Raw genomic sequence first — 27,505 nt, 5'->3', positions numbered from 1 at the left:
TAATACGCGTACAAACTTGATAGTGCACGCAAGGTATATCTACTAAGCTTGCATGCAGAGGATTGCGTCTCTATAATGAGCAAAATAGAGAGTGCAATCCATTGAGCATGTCTGTTTTCAGTTATATGCAGAATATATGCCGATTATCGGAAAGGACAAAATACTGGGAGGAAGAAATGCAAATATAATCCTTTAGCACTCGCAATGTGATTTATCAAGGTTAAAATTGTCCTGTGGCCGTTGTTTTGCATCTATATTTAGTATGTCTAAAAGGTGAGTATTGTGGTGAGATGTGTCAACATATTAAAATATTAGACATAGGTCATGCTGGATGACTTAATGGTTTTAAAAGGACATATATTAGGCAATATGAAAAAAAAACGTCTCGCAACATGCATTTTCTTGCATCTGGATTATTCTTGACGCACCATCACACCACAGCAGCGCATCTCAGTGTGCTTCAACTAGGTTCTTTTGTCTTGATTGTGTTTTAATACAGCCAAAACACATGTACCCACAAAAGGTGGTACATATAATATTTGTGCGCTGCATATCATCAACGTGATCAAACGCCACAGGTTGGACCATATAATTGAAGACTTTAAAGATTCTTTATTGTCAATTCAATACATTAGGTAGAATCGATGCTATAAATGTTGAGGAAAATGAGTGTCTCCATAGTAACAGCCTGTAAAATGGGCGATCAGCACCATTTTTGCATTCTTTATCAATTATGCACGCAGTCTTACTATATCACTCGCAACATGCACAATAATAGTCCGTACGATTTTATAGTTTGCACACACGATTTAGCATGTGATATTTGAGATCTTAGTAGATCAGGCCGTTAGTTTTTCATTAGCATTCATCAATTATGTAAATGAAATATACAAGTAAACACATTTTTTGTGGCTAGTGTAATTGTTATGCAATTCAGTGAATTTGACATAGGATTCAAACACATTTTCCAAACTAACCAGATGTTAAAATTTAAGTTAAAAAAAACATAAAAATAAGTATTGTATTGGTGATGCTACCTTTCAATTGATTCTGCAAAGGATAAATCAAGGCAACTAGACCTTTCTTGATTGTTGAAGACATTTCACCTTCCATACCTTCTTTAGTTCTAAAATTTTAAATGTGATATCTCCTTATTTATGTCCCGGGTGGGTGTGTCCCCTTTAGGTGGTCACAATAGGGTTATTGTTGTTATATTTGCCCGATGTGGAAGGGGAACGGCCTATATACTACGTTCACACTGCAGGCCTCATCTATTTTGTTTCCAGCTGACTGTTTACATTTCAAGTAAAATGTGAAAACAACGTACGCAATTTACGTAACATTTAAGCAAATACGCCACAGCGTCAATTTCGGTCCTTCAGCAATCGCTATTTCTTCGAAATCAAAATATATATTCATTTATAACATACAGCCTATTATTTGCGCATTATTGCCTCGTTATGCACTGAAAACAGCAGACATGTTATGACTTTTGCTGCAGTATAGCCTGTCTAAATGCTGAATTTCATTTTCATTGGGGTTTTAGAACAAGACAGTAGCTGACATCTTGTTCATTATTTCTACTGTTTATATTTTGACATTGAATAGTTGAATCATTTTGAAACATAAACAACATGACTGCAAGTTATTTGTTATTGCATGCAATACATCACAAATGGCTATTCAGATAAAGGAAGTTAGCTAATATAATAAACCTTGTTTGTACTATTTATGATTTTTGCATTTAGAGCAGTTAGAAGTGGAGAGGGAGTCAAAGAGACAGAAATTGGCTATAAAATCTATTCAGAAAATGTCAGAGCCATTGAAACAAAAATGCCAAAGTAATGTGTGAATGAACCAAAGTAATGTGTAAATAATGTAAATAACTAGATGTGACTATGAAGTGAACACTAGTAAGGTTGTAAATACTGTATAGAGTAGGCTAACCCATGTGGTTCCTGTGGATGTGAACACAAGTTGTAATTACTGTGGTGACCAAATAACACAGTGACTGAAAAAGACATAGTGATTCATTTGGATGAATGGGGTATGTACTTTTTTCATTAAGTTGAAATCACATCCCTGCTGACCTGTAGATAGAGATAACATAAGAGCAGCAAGTCAGACATGGAGCACTCAGTTCTTCATCCAGATTGCGTCTGAATTGTGGGCTGACTTTCCCCCTCATTGCAATCCTGGCACAACAGCTCCTGTGACAAAGATTTCTACCTGAATGCGGCTCACTGTACATTAGAGCTGTGAATATTTGGGCACCACACGATTCGATTCTTGGGGGTAACGATTCGATTCAGAATCGGTGCTTGACTCAAAAAGATTCTTGATTTAAAAATCAATACTTTTTTTTTAATAACTTTGGTTGCCACTTCTATCATAACTACATTCCTCCATAAAATAGACAAGCTCTGATAAATGTTTATATTACTTTAAAGAAAACAAGCCAAGTATCCAATATTTCTTATTTCTAAAGTAAATCTGTAGAGCAGATATGGGCATCTACGTCAACAATATGATTTGCCTGAGGGGCTGGACAGGACAGATTGAAAAAAAATATATATTAGTTTGAATCGATTAAGATTTTTTTTTACAAATTCGAATCTCCATTCAAGAGAATTTTTTTGGGTTTTTTTGGGTTTATTTTACACCCCTACTGTACATAGCTTTCTTTTGGTCACAGTATATATATAAAATACAATACAGTAACTCTATACAGTGTAGAAAATATAACTTAACTCAAATACAATTTAGGACTGTTTAAAACTAAAGATTTTTGGGTGTATGACATTATTACTATTTTATTATTATGATATTAATTAAAATGGTAAATGGGTTGTACTTGTATAGCGCTTTTCTGCCTTTTTTTTTAAGGAACTCAAAGCGCTTTGACACTATTTCCACATTCACCCATTCACACACACACATTCACACACTGATGGCAGGAGCTGCCATGCACGGCACTAACCAGGCCCATCAGGAGCAAGGGTGAAGTGTCTTGCTCAAGGACACAACGGACGTGACTAGAATTTTAGAAGGTGGGGATTGAACCAGTAACCCTCAGATTGCTGGCACGGCCACTCTTCCAACTTCGCCACGCAATAATTATTACTATTATTGAAGTCACCTAGTGTATATTGACAACTTGTATTTGAAGCTGCATTTTAAATTAATGGTTGATCTATGTAGGACATCGCAGCATATCGCAATATCACAATACTGTATCTAGTTTGTTGTGTGGCCGTTTAGCCGCACAATAACCAAGATTGTATACAAAAACTGGAGCAAACTTTTGGCTGATTTTTTTTGTAAAAAAACCCAAATCTGATGAAAAGTAGGGGCCTATGAAAACTGCGATTCCACTGTACTAGTATACAGCGCTTGTACGTGTTTAACAATGAAGGGGACCTTTTAATTAACATAGTGTAGATTCGTTAGATGATAATCTCTCATTAACTTTGTTAAAAAGCAGACTTTTCTTTTCTACTTTCAGTCTTAGCATGCAATTATAGATTCCCAACATAGAATATTGAACATTTTCTCAAAATTGTGGTGTTTGACTCCAATAGCAGACATCGATGGAACCGAGCTCTCACTGCATTCTTTGTGAAAAACAAATAATAATTCAAACTGAAAAGACATTTTACATACGACATACATTTTCCCACATTTCCAAGTGAAGGCTTTTCCCCTGTGACCATTACGGCAAAATAGGAACCTTGCTTTTTCATGGTGTGACTGTGTGATCCCTTCAGCGCTGTGTTCTGCATAAACCCCCACACCCCGCATCCTCCGCCCTCCTTCCTTCTTTCATAACTGCTCTACATATGGATCCTTATTGAGTGCGCTTGACTGCAAGTGCCAGTGGCGTCAGTAAACAAACCTGGCTGGCATTTGCTATAACCGCAAGCTGTGAATTAGGACAGAGGTTGTGGACGGTGTACCTGAATGCCGAGCATTGCTGAGGGAATTTTACCAGCCACATTTGTACCTCATTCATAACAGAAATTAGATTATATTAGATTAGTTTATTTCAAAGGGGACAATGCAATTTCATAAAAACACATAACTTCACATGGTTAAAAAAGCCAGAATTAGCCAGAAGGCTAGTTTTCAGTTGTAGTCCCCTGTCCATGATGTAAAAAAAACAACAGTAAAATTACAATTTAAAAGAAAAGAAAGAGAGAGAGAAAAAAATAAAAGCACACAATACATATACAAACGATGAAAAATAAAATAAGACATCACAACATAACATTTATCTTAGCATCAAAACCGGCTCATCTTTTAGTGCTGGCAGCTGTAGGCGTTGATAAGCCACATTTTCAATTTTTTTGTGAAGGCCTTGTAAGTTGTGACCAGTTTAACCTCCTCAGGTACTGAGTTCCACACATTTGCGCTCCTTACTGACCAGGCCCACTTACTGAAAGTGCTCCTGCGCAGAGGAATATAACAGTCACCTCTGACAGAGCCTGGAGTGACACGCTCACGGCTGTTTTTTCGACTGTTAAACTCTGCCAGAGGATCTGGAGCCAATTCATGCAGTACTTTATAGGTCACTTTTAAGTCTGCAAATGTGTGAAGACTGTCCCAATTTAAAATACTCTATTTTTTTTAGAATGGCACAGTGATTATAGTGCCTAGGTTTTTTATCCATAACTTTTATTTCTTGTTTGTACTAAATTTCCAATGTTTTTTTTTGTGTTTTTTTGTGTGTGTATAATGTGTACGAGAAGTTTGATCTACTTAAATGATTATTATCTAAATAGTCAACAGAGCTAGGACAGCCCATTGTGCTCATTAGGCAACAATTCACAATGGATGTGCTTAATTGGGATCATGTATGTGAAATGTTTTTGCTTGACTAATGATGCCACATTTTTGTTCCAATCAGCCATGAAATTAAACAGTAAAATCTTGTTTTAAAATGCCCTCATTAAATTGAGCCCTCTCAGAGTCTCCTTCCCCTGACCTCGCCATTTTCCAAAATTCATTTTCAACTCATTTCCTCTTTCCCTCCTGGTGTTCCTTCCTTACTGCAGGCCGCCAACATCCCCCTTGTGTGCGAGCTGGGTATTGACATGCTCTCCTTTGATGATTTCTCCCTGGATGTTGATGCCATGATAACAGCTGCTCTGAGGATGTTTATGGAGCTGGGAATGGTCCCCAAATTTAAGATTGACTATGAGGTGAGGACTCTCTTTATTATGATCTTTGCTTTAAAAATGTTCACAACACTAAAGTCCCCACTTATGCTCAGCTTACCCTTTACTCTGCACCGCCCTCTAGACACTGTGCAGATGGCTGTTGACTGTCAGGAAAAACTACCGGATGGTTCTGTACCACAACTGGAGACATGCCTTTAACGTGTGCCAGTGTATGTTTGCCATGCTCACGGTAAGCACACACTGTTGCCAATGTTTGTTAGAGGAATATACTTACATAGTACCACGAGGACCCGAAAATTATGGGTTTGAAATAGCAATATTATAAAACGGGCATAGCACCATATTTTGAGCCCCATACATAAGCTTTCTCATAGGGAACTCCTAACCCCATTCCTTTATCCCCTATACACACCCATTTAGCACATGTACATGCACTAAAAAGATTGCATGGATTTAGTGAAACCATATTTTTAAATCGCTAGCAAATCTAAAATAGACTGTGTTTACATATCTAAATTATAGGGTAGGAAACCTTTTCTCTCTAGCATGTATGCTCTCATTTATAAATCCTCGGAGCTGGGCTTCTGTGCCTCCCATGGGGATATAACCCAGGAGCACATTAGATGAACATTAGGTCTTTTGTGGCCCTAAACAATATTTTGTCTGCGGCCCCATTTGGGTCTTTAATATTACCCATGTAACACGCTAGGGGCTATAGGGCTGACTGCAGCATAGCGAGTATTGTACCCCTCGCCACATCGTACTTCAATGTTTGCGGCTTATAAAGATGACTACCTGGGTGTTATTTCATGTTTAGAGGGATTTTTGAATGTTAAATGTATATAGAAAGTCTGCTCTAGCTATTAAAATATTAAATATATAATTTTATTTAATGTACCACGACCACACCCAGAACCAATGAACAGCAAAACACGAGGGTTTACTGTATTACTCTTGGCACCTAGGTAGGGTTGTACGGTATACCAGTATTAGTATAGTACCGCGATACTAATGAATCATATTCAGTACTATACCGCCTCTAAAAAGTACCGGTCCCCGCACCTCTTTTTTTAAACGGGCATGGCGGAGCGTCGTCGTCACGTCGTGACATTGCTGGTTTTACGATCAGAGGAGCATGTTCGGCAGCGCACAATCACGGAGTACTTACAAGCAGACACAGTGTATAGACAGAAAAGGGAGAATGGACACATTTTGGCTTAAAAACTAACGATAAAGGTGGAGCTATAACACTGAAACGCCCTCAAGAAGTGCTAGACTGGGAGGCAATTGGAGCGGCCACGGACAATCTGGACGAGTATACGGACACTGTGACCTCATACATTCAGTTCAATGAGGCGTGCATCATTCCAATGCGCACCGGGGCTTGTTATAACAACAACAAGCCCTGGTTCACACCGAAGCTCCGACAGCTGCGCAAGAAGAAGGAGGCTGCGTGGAGAAGCGGGGACCGGAGTACCTACAGAGAAGCGAAGTACCACTTCAACAGGGAAGTGGAGAAAGCTAAATCTGTGTACTCTAACTGTCTACAGGAACAGTTTCGCTCCAATGATTCTGCGGCCGTTTGGAGAGGGCTAAGGGTCCTTACGAACTATAAGCCCAAAAACCCCCAGGTAAATGACCGGACTCTCGCTCAGGGCCTCAACACACATTACTGTCGTCATGAACGGCCTTCAGCTCATCAAAGCTCTGCTCCACCCACCATCACCCTCCCCACCAACGCCAGCACTTAATTAAAGGATTTAAAGGATCAAAGGTCTCCAAGGACATCACAGGACTCCAAGAACATCATAGGACTTTAAAGGCCCTCTCCATCCAAGAGGAGGATGTACGCCGTCCTGCTTTAAGACCTCCACCATTGTCCCTGTCCCAAAGAAAGCACGGATCACAGGACTTAATTACTACAGGCCGGTTGCGCTGACGTCTGTGGTCATGAAGTCCTTTGAGCGCTTGGTCCTGCCCCACCTCAAGGACATCACCGCCCCCCTTCTGGACCCACTGCAGTTCGCCTACAGAGCCAACAGGTCTGTGGATGATGCAGTGAACCTGGCCCTCCACTTCATCCTGGAGCATCTGGACTCCCCAGGAACCTACGCTAGGATCCTGTTTGTGGACTTCAGCTCTGCCTTCAACACCATCCTCCCTGGACTGCTACGAGACAAGCTCTACCAGCTCAGCGTGCCCGACTCCCTCTGCAGTTGGATCAATGACTTCCTGACAGACCGAAGACAGCACGTGCGGCTGGGGAAGATTGTCTCGGACTGTCGAACCACGAACACTGGTACTCCTCAGGGCTGTGTACTCTCCCCCTGGCTCTTCTCCCTGTATACAAACTGCTGCACCTCCAGTCACCAGTCCGTAAAACTGCTCAAGTTTGCGGATGACAATACCCTCATCGGGCTCATCTCGGATGGCGATGAGACCGCCTACAGGAGAGAGGTGGACCGGCTGGCGTCCTGGTGCAGCCTCAACAACCTGGAGCTGAACGCCCAGAAAACAGTGGAGATGATCATGGACTTCAGGAAAGTCACAGCCCCACCATCCCCCCTCACCCTGATTGACTCTCCCACCCCCGTCTCCATTGTGGACTCCTTCCGTTTGTTGGGCACCACCATCACCCAGGACCTCAAGTGGGAGCCGACCATCAGCTCCCTCATCAAGAAGGCCCAGCAGAGGATGTACTTCCTGCGTCAGCTGAAAAAACTGAAGGTGCCGACCGAGATTCTGGTGCAGTTCTACTCAGCAATCATCGACAGCACGTGCGGCTGGGGAAGATTGTCTCGGACTGTCGAACCACGAACACTGGTACTCCTCAGGGCTGTGTACTCTCCCCCTGGCTCTTCTCCCTGTATACAAACTGCTGCACCTCCAGTCACCAGTCCGTAAAAGTGCTCAAGTTTGCGGATGACAATACCCTCATCGGGCTCATCTCGGAGAGAGGTGGACCGGCTGGCGTCCTGGTGCAGCCTCAACAACCTGGAGCTGAACGCCCAGAAAACAGTGGAGATGATCATGGACTTCAGGAAAGTCACAGCCCCACCATCCCCCCTCACCCTGATTGACTCTCCCACCCCCGTCTCCATTGTGGACTCCTTCCGTTTGTTGGGCACCACCATCACCCAGGACCTCAAGTGGGAGCCGACCATCAGCTCCCTCATCAAGAAGGCCCAGCAGAGGATGTACTTCCTGCGTCAGCTGAAAAAACTGAAGGTGCCGACCGAGATTCTGGTGTAGTTCTACTCAGCAATCATCGAGTCCATCCTCACCTCCTCCATCCCCGTCTGGTTCCCCAGCGCCACAGTCGGCATCGGCTGATGCGCATGGTACGTGCTGCTGAGAAGGTGATTGGCTGCAAACTCCCACCCCTCCAGAACCTGTTCTCCTCCAGGACCAGGAAGCGTGTGGGTCGGATCACAGCTGACTCTTCTCACCCTGGACACAAACTATTCTCCCCTCTACCCTCAGGCAGGGGACTACGGTCCGTCCACACCCACACCTCCCGCCACCTGAACAGTTTTTTCCCCTCGGCCATCAGACACATGAACAATAACAAAATCTGATAGCTCAGTTACAGCTCATGTTATTCTATTCTGTGTTATGTGTTTTATGTTGCACGATTGCGCCAAATAAAATTCCTAGTTTGTGAACCCGTTTTAAAACAATGGCAATAAAAACTCTTCTGATTCTGATTGTGATTCTGAGGAAGCCCACAATTTTTACATGTCTATGTCATTGTTTTATCGAGAACGTTTTTCATCAAGATTTAAGATTTTGCCATTTATTCGGTGGTCATAGCTTTGTGCTATGAGATGCTTATGCATAACTTTCTCTGACACTGTCACACATGGAATACACCATTTTGCATTTTTGCACTAGGAGTGTAGGTAGTCTCTGTCTTAATTTGATTAAATCTGCCTTTATATGTTATTTTACCAGTGCATTTAATTTTGTACAAAATCGAACTCAATCATCATGAGAACAGGTCACATGGAGGAGAATTTTTAGTGTTGGATGTTAATGGAACAAAATGTAGTTATTTCAGCATCGATCATCGTTGGAACGCAGCTCCTCAATTGATTCATAAATAGTAATAGTCTATGAATATGTTATGTGCTGGATTTCATAACCCAGCTGTGAAATCAGTACAGTATATGTACATTATTTAACCTTGAGTTATTTGTCACTGATTCAATAGAAATATGATTTGAAATGCTGACTTATTGGTGTGAGTTTTATTGTTAGTGTAAATGTATCTGAGTCATTGTGGTAAATGTCATGTAGTTAGACATGACTATGGGAGGAAATTATGAGAAATGGCCTCAGTGTTCTTCCTTATTCCATACTTTATGTCAGTATTTATCGTTCTTCAAATCATTGTTGGAGTAAAAGTGAATAGAGTGTGGCTGGACCGTACCTTATGATTGCTTACGATAGGTAAAATTGGTCGAATAAAAAGATAATTTTTGTTTACTCCCACAGTATAAGTAATATAATAAAACAAGTTAAACAACAATATGCAGTATTTTTACTTCAAAATGACAATTGAAAAAATTTAGATTTTTTTTAACACTGGCTTGAAAAAATAGGACAGCGTTTCTGTAATGACCATGGTGGATTCCTCAAGTCTGTATTAACGTATTCTGTTACAGTATGTTTGAAATTTGTCTTACTTAGCATTTACCACACAATAAATGGATTATTTCAACAAATGCTGATACAGTATATGCGGGACACATTCTGTTAATGTTTTTTTTTATAATGGAACCAGGGTGCAGAGGTATAAGGAGATTTTTGTTTAATTGATGTAGATTTTAAGACACAAAATTACAAAACCTATTTAAAGGCCTACTGAAACCCACTACTACCGACCACGCAGTCTGATAGTTTATATATCAATGATGAAATCTTAACATTGCAACACATGTCAATACGGCCGGGTTAACTTATAAAGTGCAATTTTAAACTTCCCGGGGAACTTCCGGTTCAAAACGCCTTTGGAGGATGACGTATGCGCGTGACGTCGCGAGGTCCACGGAAGTGTTTGGACCCTATTGGACACTCTGTTTTCTTCGACAAAATTCCACAGTATTCTGGACATCTGTGTTGGTGAATCTTTTGCAATTTGTTTAATGAACAATGGAGGCTGCAAAGAAGAACGTTGTAGGTGAGATCGGTGTATTAGCGGCTGGCTGTAGCAACACAACAAGGAGGACTTTGTTGTGTAGCAGACACTAGCGCCGGCGACCTCACCTTGACTTCCTACGTCTCCGGGCCGCCGACCGCATCGTCGATCGCTGGAACGCAGGTGAGCACGGGTGTTGAGCAGATGAGGGCTGGCTGGCGTAGGTGGAGCGCTAATGTTTTTATCATAGCTCTGACGAGGTCCCGTTGCTAGGTTAGCGTCGTTAGCAACAGCATTGCCAGGCTTCGACAGGCGGCACAGCATTAACCGTGTATTTACATGTCCAGTGTTTGGTTCGGTGTCTCCTGATAGTAGTATTGTTGATCTTCTGTCTATCCTTCCAGTCAGGGATTTATTTATTTTGTTTCTATCTGCATTTGAGACAGATGCTATCACGTTAGCTCATGCTAAAGAGCTTCGTCGATGTATTGTCGTGGAGATGAAAGTCACTGTTAATGTCCATTTCGCCTTCTCGACTCTCATTTTCAAGAGGATGTAGTATCCGAGGTGGTTTAAAATACAAATCCGTGATCCACAATAGAAAAAGGAGAGAGTGTGGATTCCAATGAGCCAGCTTGTACCTAAGTTACGGTCAGAGCGAAAAAAGATATCTCTTGAACTGCATTCTAGTCCGTCACTCTAACGTTCCTCATCCACGAATCTTTCATCCTCGCTCAAATTAATGGGGTAATCGTCACTTTCTCGCTCCTAATATCTCTCGGTCCATTGTAAACAACGGGGAATTGTGAGCAGCACTACCGCTTGTGACGTCACGCTACTTCCGGTAGGGGCAAGGTTTTTTTTTATCAGCGAGCAAAAGTTGCGAACTTTGTCGTCGATTTTCTCTACTAAATCCTTTCAGCAAAAATATGGCAATATCGCAAAATGATCAAGTATGACACATAGAATGGATCTGCTATTCCCGTTTAAATTAAAAAAATTCATTCCAGTAGGCCTTTAACTTCATAACAACCTAAAGGGTTGTCCTCTCACCATGTTGTCTATGTCAATTTAATGATACGTCAATGAAAACAAAAAATTACTATACTGCTTTAATTAATAACTAATAATATTAATAATTATACTTAAATAAAGAAACATCAACAAAGGCTTCTCTATTGTCCTCTTTCTGCTTTGTCGTCCACAAGTTGCAGACATTCTCCATGTATATTTTACGCTTGAAAGGTGTTTGTCCATCTTAAACATTCATTTATGTTCCTGCAAATTTACACACGCACATTCGGAGCGCTTGTGAACTAATGAGAGCGATCTATAGCAGTAATTCTTGTTGGTAAATGAGAGACAATGAGGGATTATCATCACACTTCAACATCTCTAACATAAAATGTTGCCTCTTTGCGAGGTCAGCCTTGCAAATTAAAATCCTTTTTGAATAAATAAAACTGAAATCAATGTAAACTAGGAAGTAAATGTTTCATTACCCAGAAAGCTTAGCACTGTAAACAGGAACCGGAAGTAGGTCTGAGCTAACAATTGTGCTGAATAAAGAGTTGATGTATTGTTACACGTTTGTCTACACAAGAAACAAACAAGTTTTGAATAGACCAGTGTTTTTCAACCTTTTCTGAGCCAAGGCACATTTTTTTCATTGACAAAATTGTAAGGCACACCATCAGCAGAAAACAAAATTAAACTCAGTAGCCGATATTGACAATAAAAAGTTGTTCTCGCAATTGTTGGATATGAATTTAAACCATAACCAAGCATGCATCACTATAGCTCTTGTCTCAAAGTAAGTGTACTGTTGACTGTTTACTTATTTCAAGTTTTTTTGCTGTTTTCCTGTGTGTAGTGTTTTAGTTCTTGTCTTTGCGCTCCTACTTTGTTGGCTTTTCCTGTTTTGTTGGTATTTTCCTGTAACAGTTTCATGTCTTCCTCAAATGCTATTCCCCCGCAACTGCTTTGCAATCAAGACTATTTAAGTTGTGCGGATGCTATCCTTCTTTGTGGGGACATTGTTGATTGTCATGTACGGATGTACTTTGTGGACGCCGTCTGCTCCACACGCTGTAAGTCTTTGCTGTTGTCCAGCATTCTATTTTTGTTTACTTTGCAGCCAGTTCAGTTTTAGTTTTATTCTGCATAGCCATCCCTAAGCTTCAATGCCTTTTCTTAGCGGCACTCGCCTTTTGTTGATTTTTGGTTTAAGCATTGGATAATTTTTTACCTGCAAGCTGCCTCCCGCTGTCGTCTGCATATTGTGATCACGACAAACAATGTTCCCGACATCTACAAAGCAATTAGCTACCTGCTGCCACCTCCTGATATGGAAGAGTATAACACGGTTACTCTGCCGAGCTCTAGACAGCACAGACACTCAACAACGGCACATATGCGGATTATAATTACTGGTTTACAAAAAATATTTTTAACCCAATTACGTGAAATTATATAATCTCCCACAGCACACCAGACTGTATCTCACAGCACACTGGTTGAAAAACACTGGAATAGACGGTGTGTGTTTAAGTGCTGCTCAGAGACAAATTTGTTTGGCGAAAATGACGGCGATGGCCAAAAAGTGGTGTGAAGTTGCAGACTTCGGACAATGTTGCGGGGTCTCGCCAAATTGGCGGGGATTGGGTGAATTTGCGTGGTTTGGCGCAATCGCAACATTGCAAATTCCTGAAGGAGCCTAAACTATGCTGTGCCTCTCTGTATGTTGTAATGTTGTAATGAGCTGGCTGCAGGCCTTTCTATTAGTTCCGCTATCTCCACAATGTTCTATAGTGACTCACTCAGCACATACCCTCCTGAACTCATTCCTCCAAGTCATGTAAACTCCATTCTCATGTTTGGAGCGCTTTCCATTTTTGAACAATGTCAATGCCCGAGCTTAAGGTAGTAACAAACGCTGAGTGTGCGTGTTTGCTTTCTTATTTTCCAATCAGACGGCCGGCTTTCAGGAGACTCTGACAGAAGTAGAGATCTTAGCTCTTATAGTGGGCTGCGTGTGTCACGACTTGGACCACCGGGGCACCAACAACGCTTTCCAGGCGAAGTAAGTGTCTCCTACCGTCTCTGCCAAGCGCACAGCCTCCTACATACTTTGTTTGTGTTTTGCCACCTGCAGCAGCTCAGCAAGAGTCAAGTGACAAGTTGTGTAAGACTTACATAAATGTCTACTCCACAAGAGTCTTGAGACAAACAGTGACATTTGTGCTACCGTAAATTTCTTTGTTTGCTTATCTTAGTTATTGATTATAGACAACGTAGGAACCAATTTTAAAATCATTCCAATTTCTAGTGGACTGAGAGACTACAAAGCAGACCTGGGAAATTATTTTGACTCGGGGGGGCCACATTGAGAAAAAAAAATGTGCCTGGTGCCGGTTGTGTGTATTCACAAAAAAGGGGAATATACAGGTTGATTCCAAAAAGATTACGCCAAAATGATCACTCAATATTTCAAAAAACGAAAAACAATAGAAAACCTAGCTTGAACTCATGTGTCGTACATAACTTTGAGTATTTATTTCATGCTTGACAAATGCTCAATATGGCCACCACCGGCAGCACGATATGAGAATTCCTCCCAAACGCGCTCCAAGATGTGGCTTGTTATTCGATCTTTCATGTCATCGATAGAAAGTGCTGTCCAAGTTAAAAGAAACGTCAGGCCGTCTTCTTCTAGTGGATTTATTACAATCTTTGCAAGCTGGGTAACGTTTGCTGTGGTATATAACGGCACACAAACAACTATCAGACATGCAGACAATATTACATACTGATAATGTGTCATGAGACATGCTCATTACAGTTGTCAATTAATCATAGCTAGATTAATTGACAACTGTAAACTGTCCACAGTGAATGTTTGTTTGTCTACATGTGCCACTGATTGACTGACAGGGATAAGCTGCAGCTCAGCCGTGACCCTAATGAGGGCAAGTAATATATAAAATGAACGGCTGTAGGGGGAGAATTGTTGATGTAGCTTTTGTATTGTGCTGGCGTACCTATTTTGTAGGCAGTCAGAGGGATTTTATACCAAACCAAACTAATAACATCAGTTTAAGTGTAGTTTGGCTGATGTGTCTCCAGTGAATGTTGAATGAGTTCCAACAACCACAGGGAAAGCAATGTTGGATGCTGATTATAATTTTTTTGTTTGTTTGTTTGTGTGTGTGCGTGTTTGTGTGCGTGTGTGTGTGTGCGCGTGTTTTGGATATGCACATGCCAGGACGGGCTCAGCTCTCGCGCTGCTTTATGGCACCTCAGCTACACTCGAGCACCACCACTTCAACCATGCTGTCATGATCCTGCAAAGCGAGGTGAGCCATCTTTCTTTTGTTCCGCTGTTCTTGTTGTTTTGTTCTCTTGGTCGCAAAGTCAAGCTCCAGATGTTCTGTTCATGCTAATGAGTGCACACAGCTGCATTTCTGCAGCACAAAGCTGTGCACATGGGGCTCATATAAACTGGTCAGTGTATGTTTTGGTCATTGAGCTTTCTTTTCATTAATGGAAAAGGCCCCCCAAAAAAACGATTGGTTTCATTATAAAATGCAAAAATTAAAAACCCACGAAACAAAAACCAGAAAAACAGACCAAAACTGAGTTTTCATTTTCAAAGTACAAGCGAGGATCATTACTACGGTACCCGTGTGCCTGTGGATCTGGCTAAAATGTCTTTGGAGGCCGACACAGAAATGATTTTAGACATGGCACAATGAGAACTGACATCTACAGATTTCTCTACCACGGGTGTAAAAATTTTAGCTCAGGAGACATGTTCAGTTCAGTTCAGTTCTAGTTTATTTTGAACATGCATACGATACAATGTAATGCATCACATATTTCCAGTTGTTTCATGACAGCACGTCTGAAAAGGAGTAGGAAGAGTAATCCTACCCCTTTTCATATTATAGCATTTTTCCCCCCATTTCCTTGTTCTCTGTTTGTTATAGAACAGTGAATAAATAAATAATAAAGAAATGATATACCATAAGTAAGTAAACACATGTTAAATACATAAATGAGGATTCTGTCGTGTAAACTGATCCATTTCCTCTTTGAATGTTTTCCAAAACACCGATATACAGTATGTTGCAATAAAGTTCGGTTCAGTTTATTTATTTACATAGCACATTTAAAAACAACCCCAGTTGGCCAAAGTGCTGCACAGACATAAGAAACAACTTGAAACAAAAAAAGACCACGTCGTGTCACATTTACATTGTAACACAAAAGGATGAATAAAATACAATAGTAAAATATACCTTAAAAGAAGTGCAGAATACATCACCTAAAATACTAAAATGTAATAAATAAATGAAAAATGTATAAAACAAAAAATGTAAACGACCAAGATATTCTGCCTAACTGGATTTGAACGCCAGGGAGTAAAATTATGTTTTTAACCTAGATTAACCTCAATGGTTTAGAGACTGGAAGGTTGTTCCACAGTCTAGGCACTGCCACTGAGAAGTCTCTATCTCCTCTGGTTTTGAGTCTGGTTTTTGGTCAGCCGGTGGAAGATACTGTTTTATTTTTGCAAGGAGTCTTAGCTTATTTAATGACAGAGCTGGTTTGTCTGTCCAGTTTAAGCAAGCTGTCAAAAGTGACTCCAAGGCTCCTTGCTGATGAGTGTCAATATGAGGACCAATAGCACTGTCATGTCCTTGCAGCAGGTTTGTTTGACCAAATACGACCATTTCTGTTTTATTTTTCTTTAAGTATAAAAAAATGGCCCCCAACCATTCTTGTACATCATGCAAACAGTTCCGCAGAGTAGTCATGGAAACCTGCGTATTGCTTACTGTTTGAAAATCACCTGCCAAACAGTGAAAAGAGACATTTTTGCTTTTTTAAAAAACAGCAACCAGGGCAAGCATGACAGGTGCCAAAATTGAACCTTGGGGTACACCATACTTAAGGGCAGAATGAGAGGTGGAGTATTGGCCTACGTTTACAGAAAATCTCTTGCTGGTCAAAAAATGACTGGAACCATTTTAGAGCTGTACCCTTAATACCCACACAAGACTCAAGGCGAGGTAAAATAATGCTGTGGTCTACCGTATGAAAAGCAGCAGTCAAATCTAAAAGCACAAGAACTGCAGACCTGAGTCCACTGCTAAAAGCAGGTCATTAAAAACTCTTAAAAGGGCAGTTTCTGTGCTATATTGTGATTTAACCCCCAAATTCAAGACTCTCATTGGAAAAAAATGCATTCTACTATTTTGCCACCACACAGTGGAATGCACTACCAACAGACCTTAAAATTCGAACTTCTCTACTAAATTTTAAACCTGCCATAAAATCTCAACCTCTACCTGATCTGAACCAAAATTGATCCCCAGCAACTCTTCGAAGCATCAAACAGGTTTATATGTGGTTATAGTGTATATATATTTATATGTGGTTATAGTGTATATATATTTATATGTGGTTATCAGTGTTGGGTTAGTTACTGAAAACCAGAAACTAGTTACAGTTACTAGTTACTTTATTTCAAAAGTAACTCAGTTGCTAACTCAGTTACATACACCAAAAAGTAATGTGTTACTGTGAAAAGTAACTATTTAGTTACTTCTTTTTTTCTTCTATTTTTTTAAAGCTCCCATTAATGCCCTTTTAGCCTTCATTTCAGTACTGTTATTGCACTGGAGAATAATACAATCTGTTGATCAACTTGACATGCATTTGCACCACTGAACTCTGCTAAGCAATGTGGTCTACATACAACACACAAAGACAAAGATATGTTTCAAAGGGAAAATGTATTTCAGGCCAGAACAAATTGACAAAAGTATTTTAAATAGCTGCAACATAACATACATAAGTAACAAACAGTATAATAACAACATAGCTGTAAACCAAGGAAGTACTTTAACTTTAACTTTACATACACAAAGCCTAACCAGACGTTTTTTTCTCAAGGAATTCTGAAACAAAATCATTTCTGAAGCCCAGATCACTACACATTTCCTCAGTTTTAGTTTAGAGGGAAGGAAAGATTGGCCTGGCCCACTAGGATCCCTCTTTATGTTTGTCAACTTTATAGTCCATACATTTAGAGTGATGTGATAATCAAACTCTCTAGAAGTCTAGAATGAAAGAGTATATAAGAGAATTGACAGAGTGTGTGTACCTTCAGTGCTGAATGATGAGCAGAGGCAGAGTTAATCCTTAAGTGGTGGTGGTGTAGGGGAAGTGGCATCGGAGTCTGTGTCTCTCTTTACTAGCTTCGTCGAAGCATGATGCTTTTTTAGCTGTTTCAGCAGATTTTAATTGCTGTTTTGGGCAGTAGATGGGATCTTTGATCCAAGACACAACTTACATTTAACTAAAATGTTATTTTCTTTGTGCTCGACAAAAGAAAAGTAGTGAGAATATCTCCATGTTAACAGACTCGAGTGCAGCTCCGCCATGATCAGACAAACCCCCCGGCCCCCTCTCCCTCCCAGACCCACACACAGAGTGCGCGTCTCTCTTCTCTGGCTTGTGACACAAGAAGAATCAGAAGGACGACACTGCAGCGCTCCAATAAAACACACTCAGATTTTCTGTTTCTAACCGATACTACATAAAAAATAACGTAAAATAAAGCAGTAACGCATCATGTAGTAACGGTAACTGAGTTACTGAATATAAAAAATAACGCGTTAGATTACTAGTTACCGCCGAAACTAACGGCGTTACAGTAACGCGTTACTTTGTAACGTGTTAGTCCCAACACTGGTGGTTATAGTGTATATATATTTATATGTGGTTATAGTGTATATATATTTATATGTGGTTATAGTGTATACATATTTATATGTGGTTATAGTGTATATATATTTTCTCATTCTGTTTTGCACACTCTTGGAGTCAACATTTGCATAGTCATGTACATAGTGTGTATATACCCCCCCCGCCCCCCCCCCCCCCCCATTTTTTGTATATATTGTTTTTCAAATCACCTGACATGTATACTATGTATATGTACTAGGGCTGTGAATCTTTGGGTGTCCCACGATTCGATTCAATATCAATTCTTGGGGTCACGATTCGATTAAAAATCGATTTTTTTTCAAATCAACACGATTCTCAATTCAAAAACGATTTTTTTCCCGATTCAAAAGGATTCTCTATTCATTCAATACATAGGATTTCAGCAGGATCTACCCCAGTCTGCTGACATGCAAGCAGAGTAGTAGATTTTTTAAAAAGCTTTTATAATTGTAAAGGACAATGTTTTATCAACTGATTGCAATAATGTAAATTTGTTTTAACTATTAAATGAACCAAAAATATGACTTATTTTATCTTTGTGAAAATATTGGACACAGTGTGTTGTCAAGCTTATGAAATGCGATGCAAGTGTAAGCCACTGTGACACTATTGTTTTATTTTTATTTTTTTCAAAAATGTCTAATGATAATGTCAATGAGGGATTTTTAATCACTGCTATGTTAAATTGTAACTAATATTGATACTGTTGTTGGTAATATTAATTTTTGTTTCACTACTTTTGGTGTCGTGTTAGTGTCTCCTCTCAATTGCTCTGTTTATTGCAGTTCTGAGTGTTGCTGGGTCGGGTTTGGTTTTGGAATTGGATTGCATTGTTATGGTATTGCTGTGTATTGTTTTGTTGGATTGATTAATAAAAAAATAATAAAATAAAATAAAATAAATAAATGAAAAAATCGTTTAAAAAAAAAAAGAGAATCGATTCTGAATCGCACAATGTGAGAATCGCGATTCGAATTTCAATCGATTTTTCCCCACACCCCTAATATGTACATAATTTATCAATTTTTTACGTATTTTTTTTATATGCATGTTACAGGTTATATATCTTTTATTATTGAATGTATCAAATGTGATGAATATGGACCACAATGGAAACAAGCCTTTTGGCTTTTTGTGCCATCCATTTGCCTTTTTAAAGCATTACATGGATTCAATTCTTTAAGACGTCAATAAACGTCTCAATCAATCAATCAATAAAATTCAAAACCAGACTGAAAATTTGAGTCATTTGAATCATTTGAGTTAAGATAAGAAAGAAGTTGATCATAAACACGCTTCTCTAGGACCTTGGATAAAAATGGCAACTTTGTAATTGGTCTAAAATTTGATAAAATATTGGGGTCAAGGTTATTCATTTTAATTAGTGGCTGGACCACAACATGTTTTCAGGAGGTTGGGGAAAATCCACACCTCAGGGAAGAATTTACTAGATATTATAATATATAATACAAGGCTCAATAGAGTTAAAAACATTTTTAAAAAGCCGACATGGGATAATGTCCAGTGGACATGCAGAGGGTTTTATGAACTTATGTTTTTAAGTAAGGGCTCAAAACACTCGAAGGAATTAAGACATGTTTCCACTGAGACTACAGCAGCGGGAATGGACAGTCTAATTATTGACATTTTCTCTGTGAAAAATGTCAAAATTTGTTCGCAGAGAGTAGAGGAAGGCACCACACTGTTTGACTTCAGTGGATTAATAAGCGAGTTCAAAGTGTTAAATTGCACCTGTGGTTTGTGGCTATTGTTAGACACAAGATTAGAAAAATGGGTGCTTTTTGCTACTTTGTCAGCCCTTTGATAATCTACTAGACTGTCTTTTTTTCCACTTCTGCTCAGTGCGTGGACAGGCACGTCTGAGCTGGCGGGTGGTCTCGTTCAGCCACGGCTGCGTCATTGGTTTGGTGCGTGTCTGTTCGAATGGGGCCACTGCGTCCAGGGCAGAGTTGAAGTCCAATATGTTTGCAAGCTATCCTGTAGCTATGATCACAATCGTTAGTCGGGAAATTAAACATTTTTTGGTCAAAACTGAAGTGTCGGGAACGTCAGATTGTTTTCTTTGTAATACTTTGTAATTCCCAATGTAGAAAAAGCACATTTTGAAAATGTACATGTCACAAATAATCTTCCTGTCAAAACACTTAAAGTTAGTTGAAAATTCTGAGTAAAAAAATTGATGCAGTTGCAAAAACACCATAATAGACACGCACCTGTTAAAAGGTTCAAAGCTCACACTAAAACCGCCTTATTGATGAATTTCCCTCTTGAGAATTTAATGAGACAGAGAGATTATGCCAAAGCGGCCGCAGTAAAATCAGGCTCATTGGCAAATTAAAATACTGTAAGTCAATGTTTGCTAATGACTTACCCTCTGCTTTGAATAGCGCCTAAAACAAAAAAAATTGCCTTAAATATATGCAAAGCTAACTAGTGTTTTTGGGTCGTGACATAAATGTGTTTCTACACCTAGACTTAACTTATCCATAGCCGGTGAGCCCATACAACAAGTAGACAAATCAAAATTGATGGGCATTATCATAGATTGTTAACTATCATGAACTTGGCACTAGGAATTTTCAAAATGGGGTTCCAGGGACCCTATCTAGTCATAAAAATGGGGTCCCAAAGTAAATTTTTGGGATCTCACTTTTTTGTAAGCGGTTTGAAAACAAATGATAAATGTATGCAATATCCTGTTATATCCCACATTCTATATTGTGTTTTGGAAAAAGGTTGTCATAAACATTACTTAATTCATTAAAAAAAAGAATACAAAAGAAAACAAATTGTTATGCATATGTAAATGTATTCAGTTCTAAACATTCATTCACTTTCTTCTTTCCTTCATGGATCTAAACTTTACCGTTGCCGGTATTTTTTTAATATATTTTTATTGTCATATTTTCAGAATGCGTTTGTTCTATATTTGGCCAAAGTAAGACAAAGAAAACACTCTGAAGTTGTCTTTATTTTTTAGTTTTAATTCCATGATTTTAATAGTCCGGCCCGCGTGTGCACAGATTTTCCTCCATGCGGCCCCTGACCTAAAATTAGTTTGACACCCCTGCTCTAACACAAGGAGCGTACATATTGCACACTAAAAAGACTACACTATGTACAAATAATAGACACTATTGTGACACCTATTTTGCACATGAAGAAAAAACGACCTAAATCAAATCACCAAACAGAAATTAAACAAGATTAGTTCCCATTTGAGTCTTAATTCTTCATCTTACAAAGATGTTTTGGACCTTTTCTGTACCAAGTTCCATAAAAGGCATACTTGGATGGGATTGGTGTGGACAACACTTGGGCCCTCACCTCAAACACATGTCTAAGGCCCCTTCTACCGGCTAAGGTTAGCTAGGATAAATCCCACCTAACCTTATCCTTGTCCACACACACACAATGGTCGTTTAAGACCCTCTCCCACCCTCCGTCCGTCCGCAGAAAATGCGCACGTCATAGTCCCCTCCAGTGTTGCTTTGTGTGCAAGTTCTTAAATTTAACTTATCTGAACAATATCCAGTGTTGTGGTATTTCAATTAACTGGAATCCAGTGTGCTGTGTGGCCCTATTGTAATGAATCACACCTGAGCCATCATAAATTAATCAAATCTTTATTAGACACGTGAAAGGAAACAATGTGATTAAGAACATTTTACATCAGTCAATCTCGGGATCTAGATATCTGGTCAGGACACTCCTCACTCTTTTGCCTTCACCTTCATTGTCCATTCGTTTTTGGTGACTTTATATACTCTGGACCTAGACGTTGAGTCCGCAACATCCATGGCGGACAATAACTGATACAGTCTGCTTTGCCAGTCCAAATGCATTCAATGTTTCCGTAGTCTTCCCTCGACGGCCAGGTAATACAAAGCACACGCTACCTTTTTTTATCACATCCACGGGAGCCCACACTCTCGTTGTCTCTCCTCCGACAAATGGACAAAGTTTTTCCGTAAGTAGAATCACAGCTGACCTGGACATTCGAAAGTTCTCTTGCTGTCTGAGAAGTGTTGTATCCCAAATAGCTGCAATCACTTTCTCTTAAGGTATTATATGAGTCCATACAAAGCTAAAAGGCAGAGCTTCAAGAAATAGACCCGTAATACCCGTATAAAAAATTATCCAAGGAGGGAACCTTAAACGATGGTTTAGTGTGGCTGAAACGGGGCTTAGGCTAAATAATTATTTGTTTAAGGGGTTATCCGGCTTAATGTAAAAGTCGTAGAATTTCTGACCTTTTGACCTATATTTCTTGTCTATTAAGAATGTCTGCTCATTTTCAATTATCTTCTATTTTGTGCCATTGAATGGACCAGTTGTGGGACAAAGGTAAATATGGAGTTATGCCAACCTGTCTACAGAATGTTTAGATTTTCCAAATATGACTAAGAGATACGAGGTTGTTTTGGAACAGACAAACCAAAACAAAACAATCATGACGCACGAGATAAAAAACAGTGACGCACAAGAGACGTATAAAAAATGGCAGAAGACCGGGACTCGAGAGTGATTTTGGCTTGTGTGTGTCTTGTTTGCTCCGGAGTACATGTGGTCTGTCTGCACGGACAACTCAATTCAACCTGCACTTCTGATAATGGGTAAATAAATTTGTTGTACTAAACTACTTTTGTTGCCTGCTTAAGCTTCGGACAATCCACTACACAAATTGCCGTCAATTTGTGTAGTGGATTGTCCGAAGCTTACTTATAAATAAAACCACTACACAAATTGGCGTCAATTTGTGTAGTGGATTGTCCGAAGCTTAAGCAGGCAACAAAAGTAGTTTAGTACAACAAATTTATTTACCCATTATCAGAAGTGCAGGTTGAATTGAGTTGTCCGTGCAGACAGACCACATGTACTCCGGAGCAAACAAGACACACACAAGCCAAAATCACTCTCGAGTCCCGGTCTTCTGCCATTTTTTATATGTCTCTTGTGCGTCACTGTTTTTTTATCTCGTGCGTCATGATTGTTTTGGTTTGGTTTGTCTGTTCCAAAACAACCTCGTATCTCTTAGTCATATTTGGAAAATCTAAACATTCTGTAGACAGGTTGGCATAACTCCATATTCACCTTTGTCCCACAACTGGTCCATTCAATGGCACAAAATAGAAGAGAATTGAAAATGAGCAGACATTCTCAATAGACAAGAAATATAGGTCAAAAGGTCAGAAATTCTACGACATACCCTCCTTCCAGGGTCCTAAGACCCTGGACCAAAACAATTTCTGATGTAGACCACTAACTTAAATCTCTACCACAGATAGAGGCAAAAACCTCAATGTTTTTATACGAGGCAAAAATTCCGTCTATGACCCTCCTTCAGAGCGATCGCTGTTACCAGCCTGCAGTAAAACCATCTCACAGAACACAATTAGTGGCCTACCCTTTGATTTAGTAAAGGAATAACAAATACTTTGATCATGAACATAATTAGATGAATGTATATAGACTTATGACTGTAAGACATTTGCAAAAATATTTTTCCCGGCATTTGCAATGAATGTAGTTACCAATATCGTTAATTACCAATTGATTTTGAACACACAACTGAATTTCGTATGAGTCCATGTTCGATTAGTGCTCGTATAGATGGCTCGGTGATGCCTCAGGCTGGTGGCCTGCCGACACCTCGTTGGGCTTTTGGCTGCCTTGGTGAAGAAAGAGATCCACTCAAACAGTCTGTCTCTGTCTCTTCTTGGGGTGTGGCCCAGTCCATTTGGCAGACTGTGCAGTGGCATGTCCGTGCTGGCCAAAATTGGGGAAAGCTGAGAAAAAGTATGGGGCGTTGGGGCTTTGGTCCAGACCCTTGGCTTGCTTCAAGGCCTCCTTGCCGCTTCGGCACTCCCGACACCTCCTTCCACAGCTGCTGGAGTCCCGACAGACACATATTGGTTGGCAACCTTAGTCGTTCTCGTCATCGCTGGCAAGGTGTTGTCTCCCGTCTCGGTTCCTTCCAGTCAGGTATCGGGTGTTGGTCCTGGATTGGCTTTGACCGTGCCCCTCTTGGCGAGTGCAAGGGAATCTGGGGTGGCTGCTTTCATCCTCAAATCTGCACAGAGGAACTGGCACACAAATTCTACATTTTGCAAACATACCATTTTGGTCTCATGGTCTTTCCGCCTTCCTAGGAAGCTGCTGGTCCTGAGAAGTGCTGATCTTGTGACTGAAGATGATAACCTGTTTTCTTAAAATGGGTGCCGTTGTTTGACCTAATCTTTTTGGGGAAACCATGTCGGGATATTAGATCATTCACAAAACATTTAATTACTGAATTGGCATCCTCCTTTGAGGTTGGGGTTGCTTCCGCCAACCACTGCAATTGTCAATCTAATTCATTACGTTCCTTAATCCTTGTACCGGATTGATCATATCAATTAAATAAAACCTCAACACGCTCAAACTTGACCCAATCCAAACTCACCTCCCCCCTCTGTCCCTCTCACAAGGACAGTGTTAGTCGTAGTAATAGTAATAGTAGTAGTAGTATTAGTAGTTTTCAATTCAACCTGCACTTCTGATAATGGGTAAATAAATTTGTTGTACTAAACTACTTTTGTTGCCTGCTTAAGCTTTGGACTTTCCACTACATAGACAGGGCCTAAATGTCTATGAAAAAGGATGCCACACTCTCTGCTTTAATGCAGTAGAACCATGTGCTTCCTTCCAGCCATTCCACAAAGAAAGGTAAATATTAGGGGTGTAACGATACACACAAATTTCGGTTCGGTACGTACCTCGGTTTAGAGGTCACGGTTCGGTTCATTTTCGGTACAGTAAGAAAACAACAAAATATACATTTTTGGATTATTTATTTACCAAATTTGCAAAATCTTCCACCAAAAATATTTTTCTTAGTGGAATATTTGATGTGAAGTAATCAGAACCTTGGATAGGTCAATAATTCATAATAACATTGATTTTGATTCAATATTATGTTTTGAGCAATGACAGTTTGAAAGAGAAAAATACAGCTTTGTTTTATTAGTCAACATTGCAACTTTTTCTAAATTACATTTAACCTTTAAGCTTTTTTACTTCACTTTTGTTATGTTTTTGTTTATTTTAATAGTATTTTTAGAATGTGCCGTGGGCCTTTAAAACATTAGCTGTGGGCCGCAAATGGCCCACTTTTGACACCTGCTATAGATAATAAAAAATGTAATCTGATAATTCTATGGATAAAAAGCAGAGCCTGGCAACGCATGCGCGTTTATCATAACTCTCTCGCTCTCTCTGTCTCTGCCCCTCTCTCACGAATGCTGCTGCACGCACAATTTGTTTTGTTTTTAACCCCTTCTTAACCCTGAACGTACATTAAAAATACACGCAACCCTAACTCAAAATGCCGGACATTTAAGGCATTTAAGAAACTCCGCCCTGACAGCTCCGCAAAAGAGGACATGTCCGGTGAAAAGAGGACGTATGGTTAGTCTATCGTAGCCCGTTAGCTGCTACTTAATATGTCCGTGTGGAAACTCGTTCGGTACACCTCCGAACTGAACCGGAACCCCCGTACCGAAACGGTTCAATACAAATACACGTACCGTTACACCCCTAGTAAATATAATAATGAAAAAGTAATATTAAAGTAATAAATAAATAAATGATTGTCAGAAACTGACAAAATTCCCACAGATACACTCTATGGTCGTCTCAGAAGAGTGTAATCTGTTGCAATGGAGGGGACCAACTTTATATGTCTTTCCATTTAGTTATTCTATAATGACCATTGTATCCAATTACTTCATACATGTGTCAGTTATTCTATAATGACCATTGTGTCCAATTACTTCATACATGTGTCAGTTATTCTATAATGACCATTGTGTCCAATTACTTCATACATGTGTCAGTCATGCTTCTAAGGAAAAAGATGTGTGATGATTGATTGAACAATTCTAAATAGTAGTAAGTAGGGCTGGGCGATATGGCCTTTTATTAATATCTCAATATTTTTAGGCCATGTCACGATACACGATATATATCTCGATATTTTGCCTTAGCCTTGAATGAACACTTGATGCATATAATCACAGCTGTATGATGATTCTGTGTCTACATTAAAACATTCTTGTTCATACTACATTAATATATGCTCATTTTAAACTTTCATGCATAGAGGGAAATCACAACTAAGTCAATTTAGCAAAACTGTATCTATTAAACAGTTATTAAGCAGTGGCACAAACATTCATGTCGTTTCAAAACAAGCTATTAGTGCACTTTTGTGCATGATGTCACTAAGATGACATATCAAAACACCACTAAATGAAAGTGCACGTTTTGTACCGAATGCCACTACAATAGTTTAAAACAAAAAAAGTGCACTTTTGTGCGCATGATGTCACAAGATATTTCAATAACTGTCAAATAAAAATGAGCTGCATAATAGGAAATCAAATAGTGTATGTCCTTCGCTATGTGGTAGGTTACTGTGGACGTTATCTCCTTCTGTTGTTGACTATTTGTTTCATACAGTGTTGATGTGGAAATGGAAGACGCCAGGCTCAATTGGGTCAGTGCATTTTGTTGGTGTGGCGCTGGCCGAGATGTTGACATGCAGAGTTTCAAGCACTCATCATTCTCTAGCGGGTGACTTTTCAAAAGCTACACATTAGTAGTGCTGCTACTTTTTGTAGCAACGCTTTTGCCGCATACTTGACGTATTACGGTTGTCTGTTCAACATCTTCCCGCTTGAAGCCAAACCACCGCCAGACGATGGACCCTGTGCTGTTTTTCTTGGGAATTAATTCTTCTTCCTTCATTTGTTACCAGATTCGCACCTTCTTTCTCTCGTATTACCACTCGCACCGCTCCGCTAGCACCACAGCTAACGTTACCCAATACCGCTACCTCTCGGCTCCGCGGGAGCGTATGACGTTGCACGCGCGACAGTATGTTACGTATGTAAGAAGGTGCGCTTGTTTTATGTCTCTGTGAGAGGGAGAGACAAGAAAGAGTGAGAAACGCCTGTAGTGTAATGCCCCTGGCAAAATACAGCCTATCGCTTGAAACGATAAAAATAGAAATTGCACAATAGACATTTTTCTATCATGCCCACAATATGTATCGGCCCAACACTAGTAGTAAGCAATGATCATAATAATGCTGATATTGATGGTAATTTGATTTCCTTACTTTGCAGTTGAATCAATTTGGTGCATCGTTGTGGATATAAGACATAAATAATTTGCTGTGACATTGTGTTTGTAGTTTTTTTATATAGTTACATCTCTCTTTCATGCACAAAAATTAGAAAAGCTTAATGGTGTTTGCACAGGAGAGCAAACATGCAGCAACTGTAATATGTGAAGCAAGTAAACAAATACATGCTGCCCTCAA

General features: G+C 39.7%; 1 protein-coding gene across 1 annotated transcript in view; it reads left to right on the top strand.

Annotated features, from left to right (window-relative positions):
* LOC133664282 (dual 3',5'-cyclic-AMP and -GMP phosphodiesterase 11A-like) overlaps window positions 1–27,505 on the top strand; it is a 129,557-nt gene that overhangs the window by 87,768 nt on the left and 14,284 nt on the right. The window contains exons 11-14 of the mRNA XM_062068794.1: window positions 5,055–5,201; window positions 5,302–5,409; window positions 13,293–13,402; window positions 14,585–14,675. Coding sequence (XP_061924778.1) covers window positions 5,055–5,201; window positions 5,302–5,409; window positions 13,293–13,402; window positions 14,585–14,675 — 456 coding nt within the window. The remainder of the gene's footprint in view (window positions 1–5,054; window positions 5,202–5,301; window positions 5,410–13,292; window positions 13,403–14,584; window positions 14,676–27,505) is intronic.

The sequence above is a fragment of the Entelurus aequoreus genome, linkage group LG14, assembly GCF_033978785.1.
Source record: "Entelurus aequoreus isolate RoL-2023_Sb linkage group LG14, RoL_Eaeq_v1.1, whole genome shotgun sequence".
NCBI classification, from domain to species: Eukaryota; Metazoa; Chordata; class Actinopteri; order Syngnathiformes; family Syngnathidae; genus Entelurus; species Entelurus aequoreus.
Note: the sequence above shows the minus strand (reverse complement) of the source record. Positions and strands in the feature narration are given on the sequence as shown.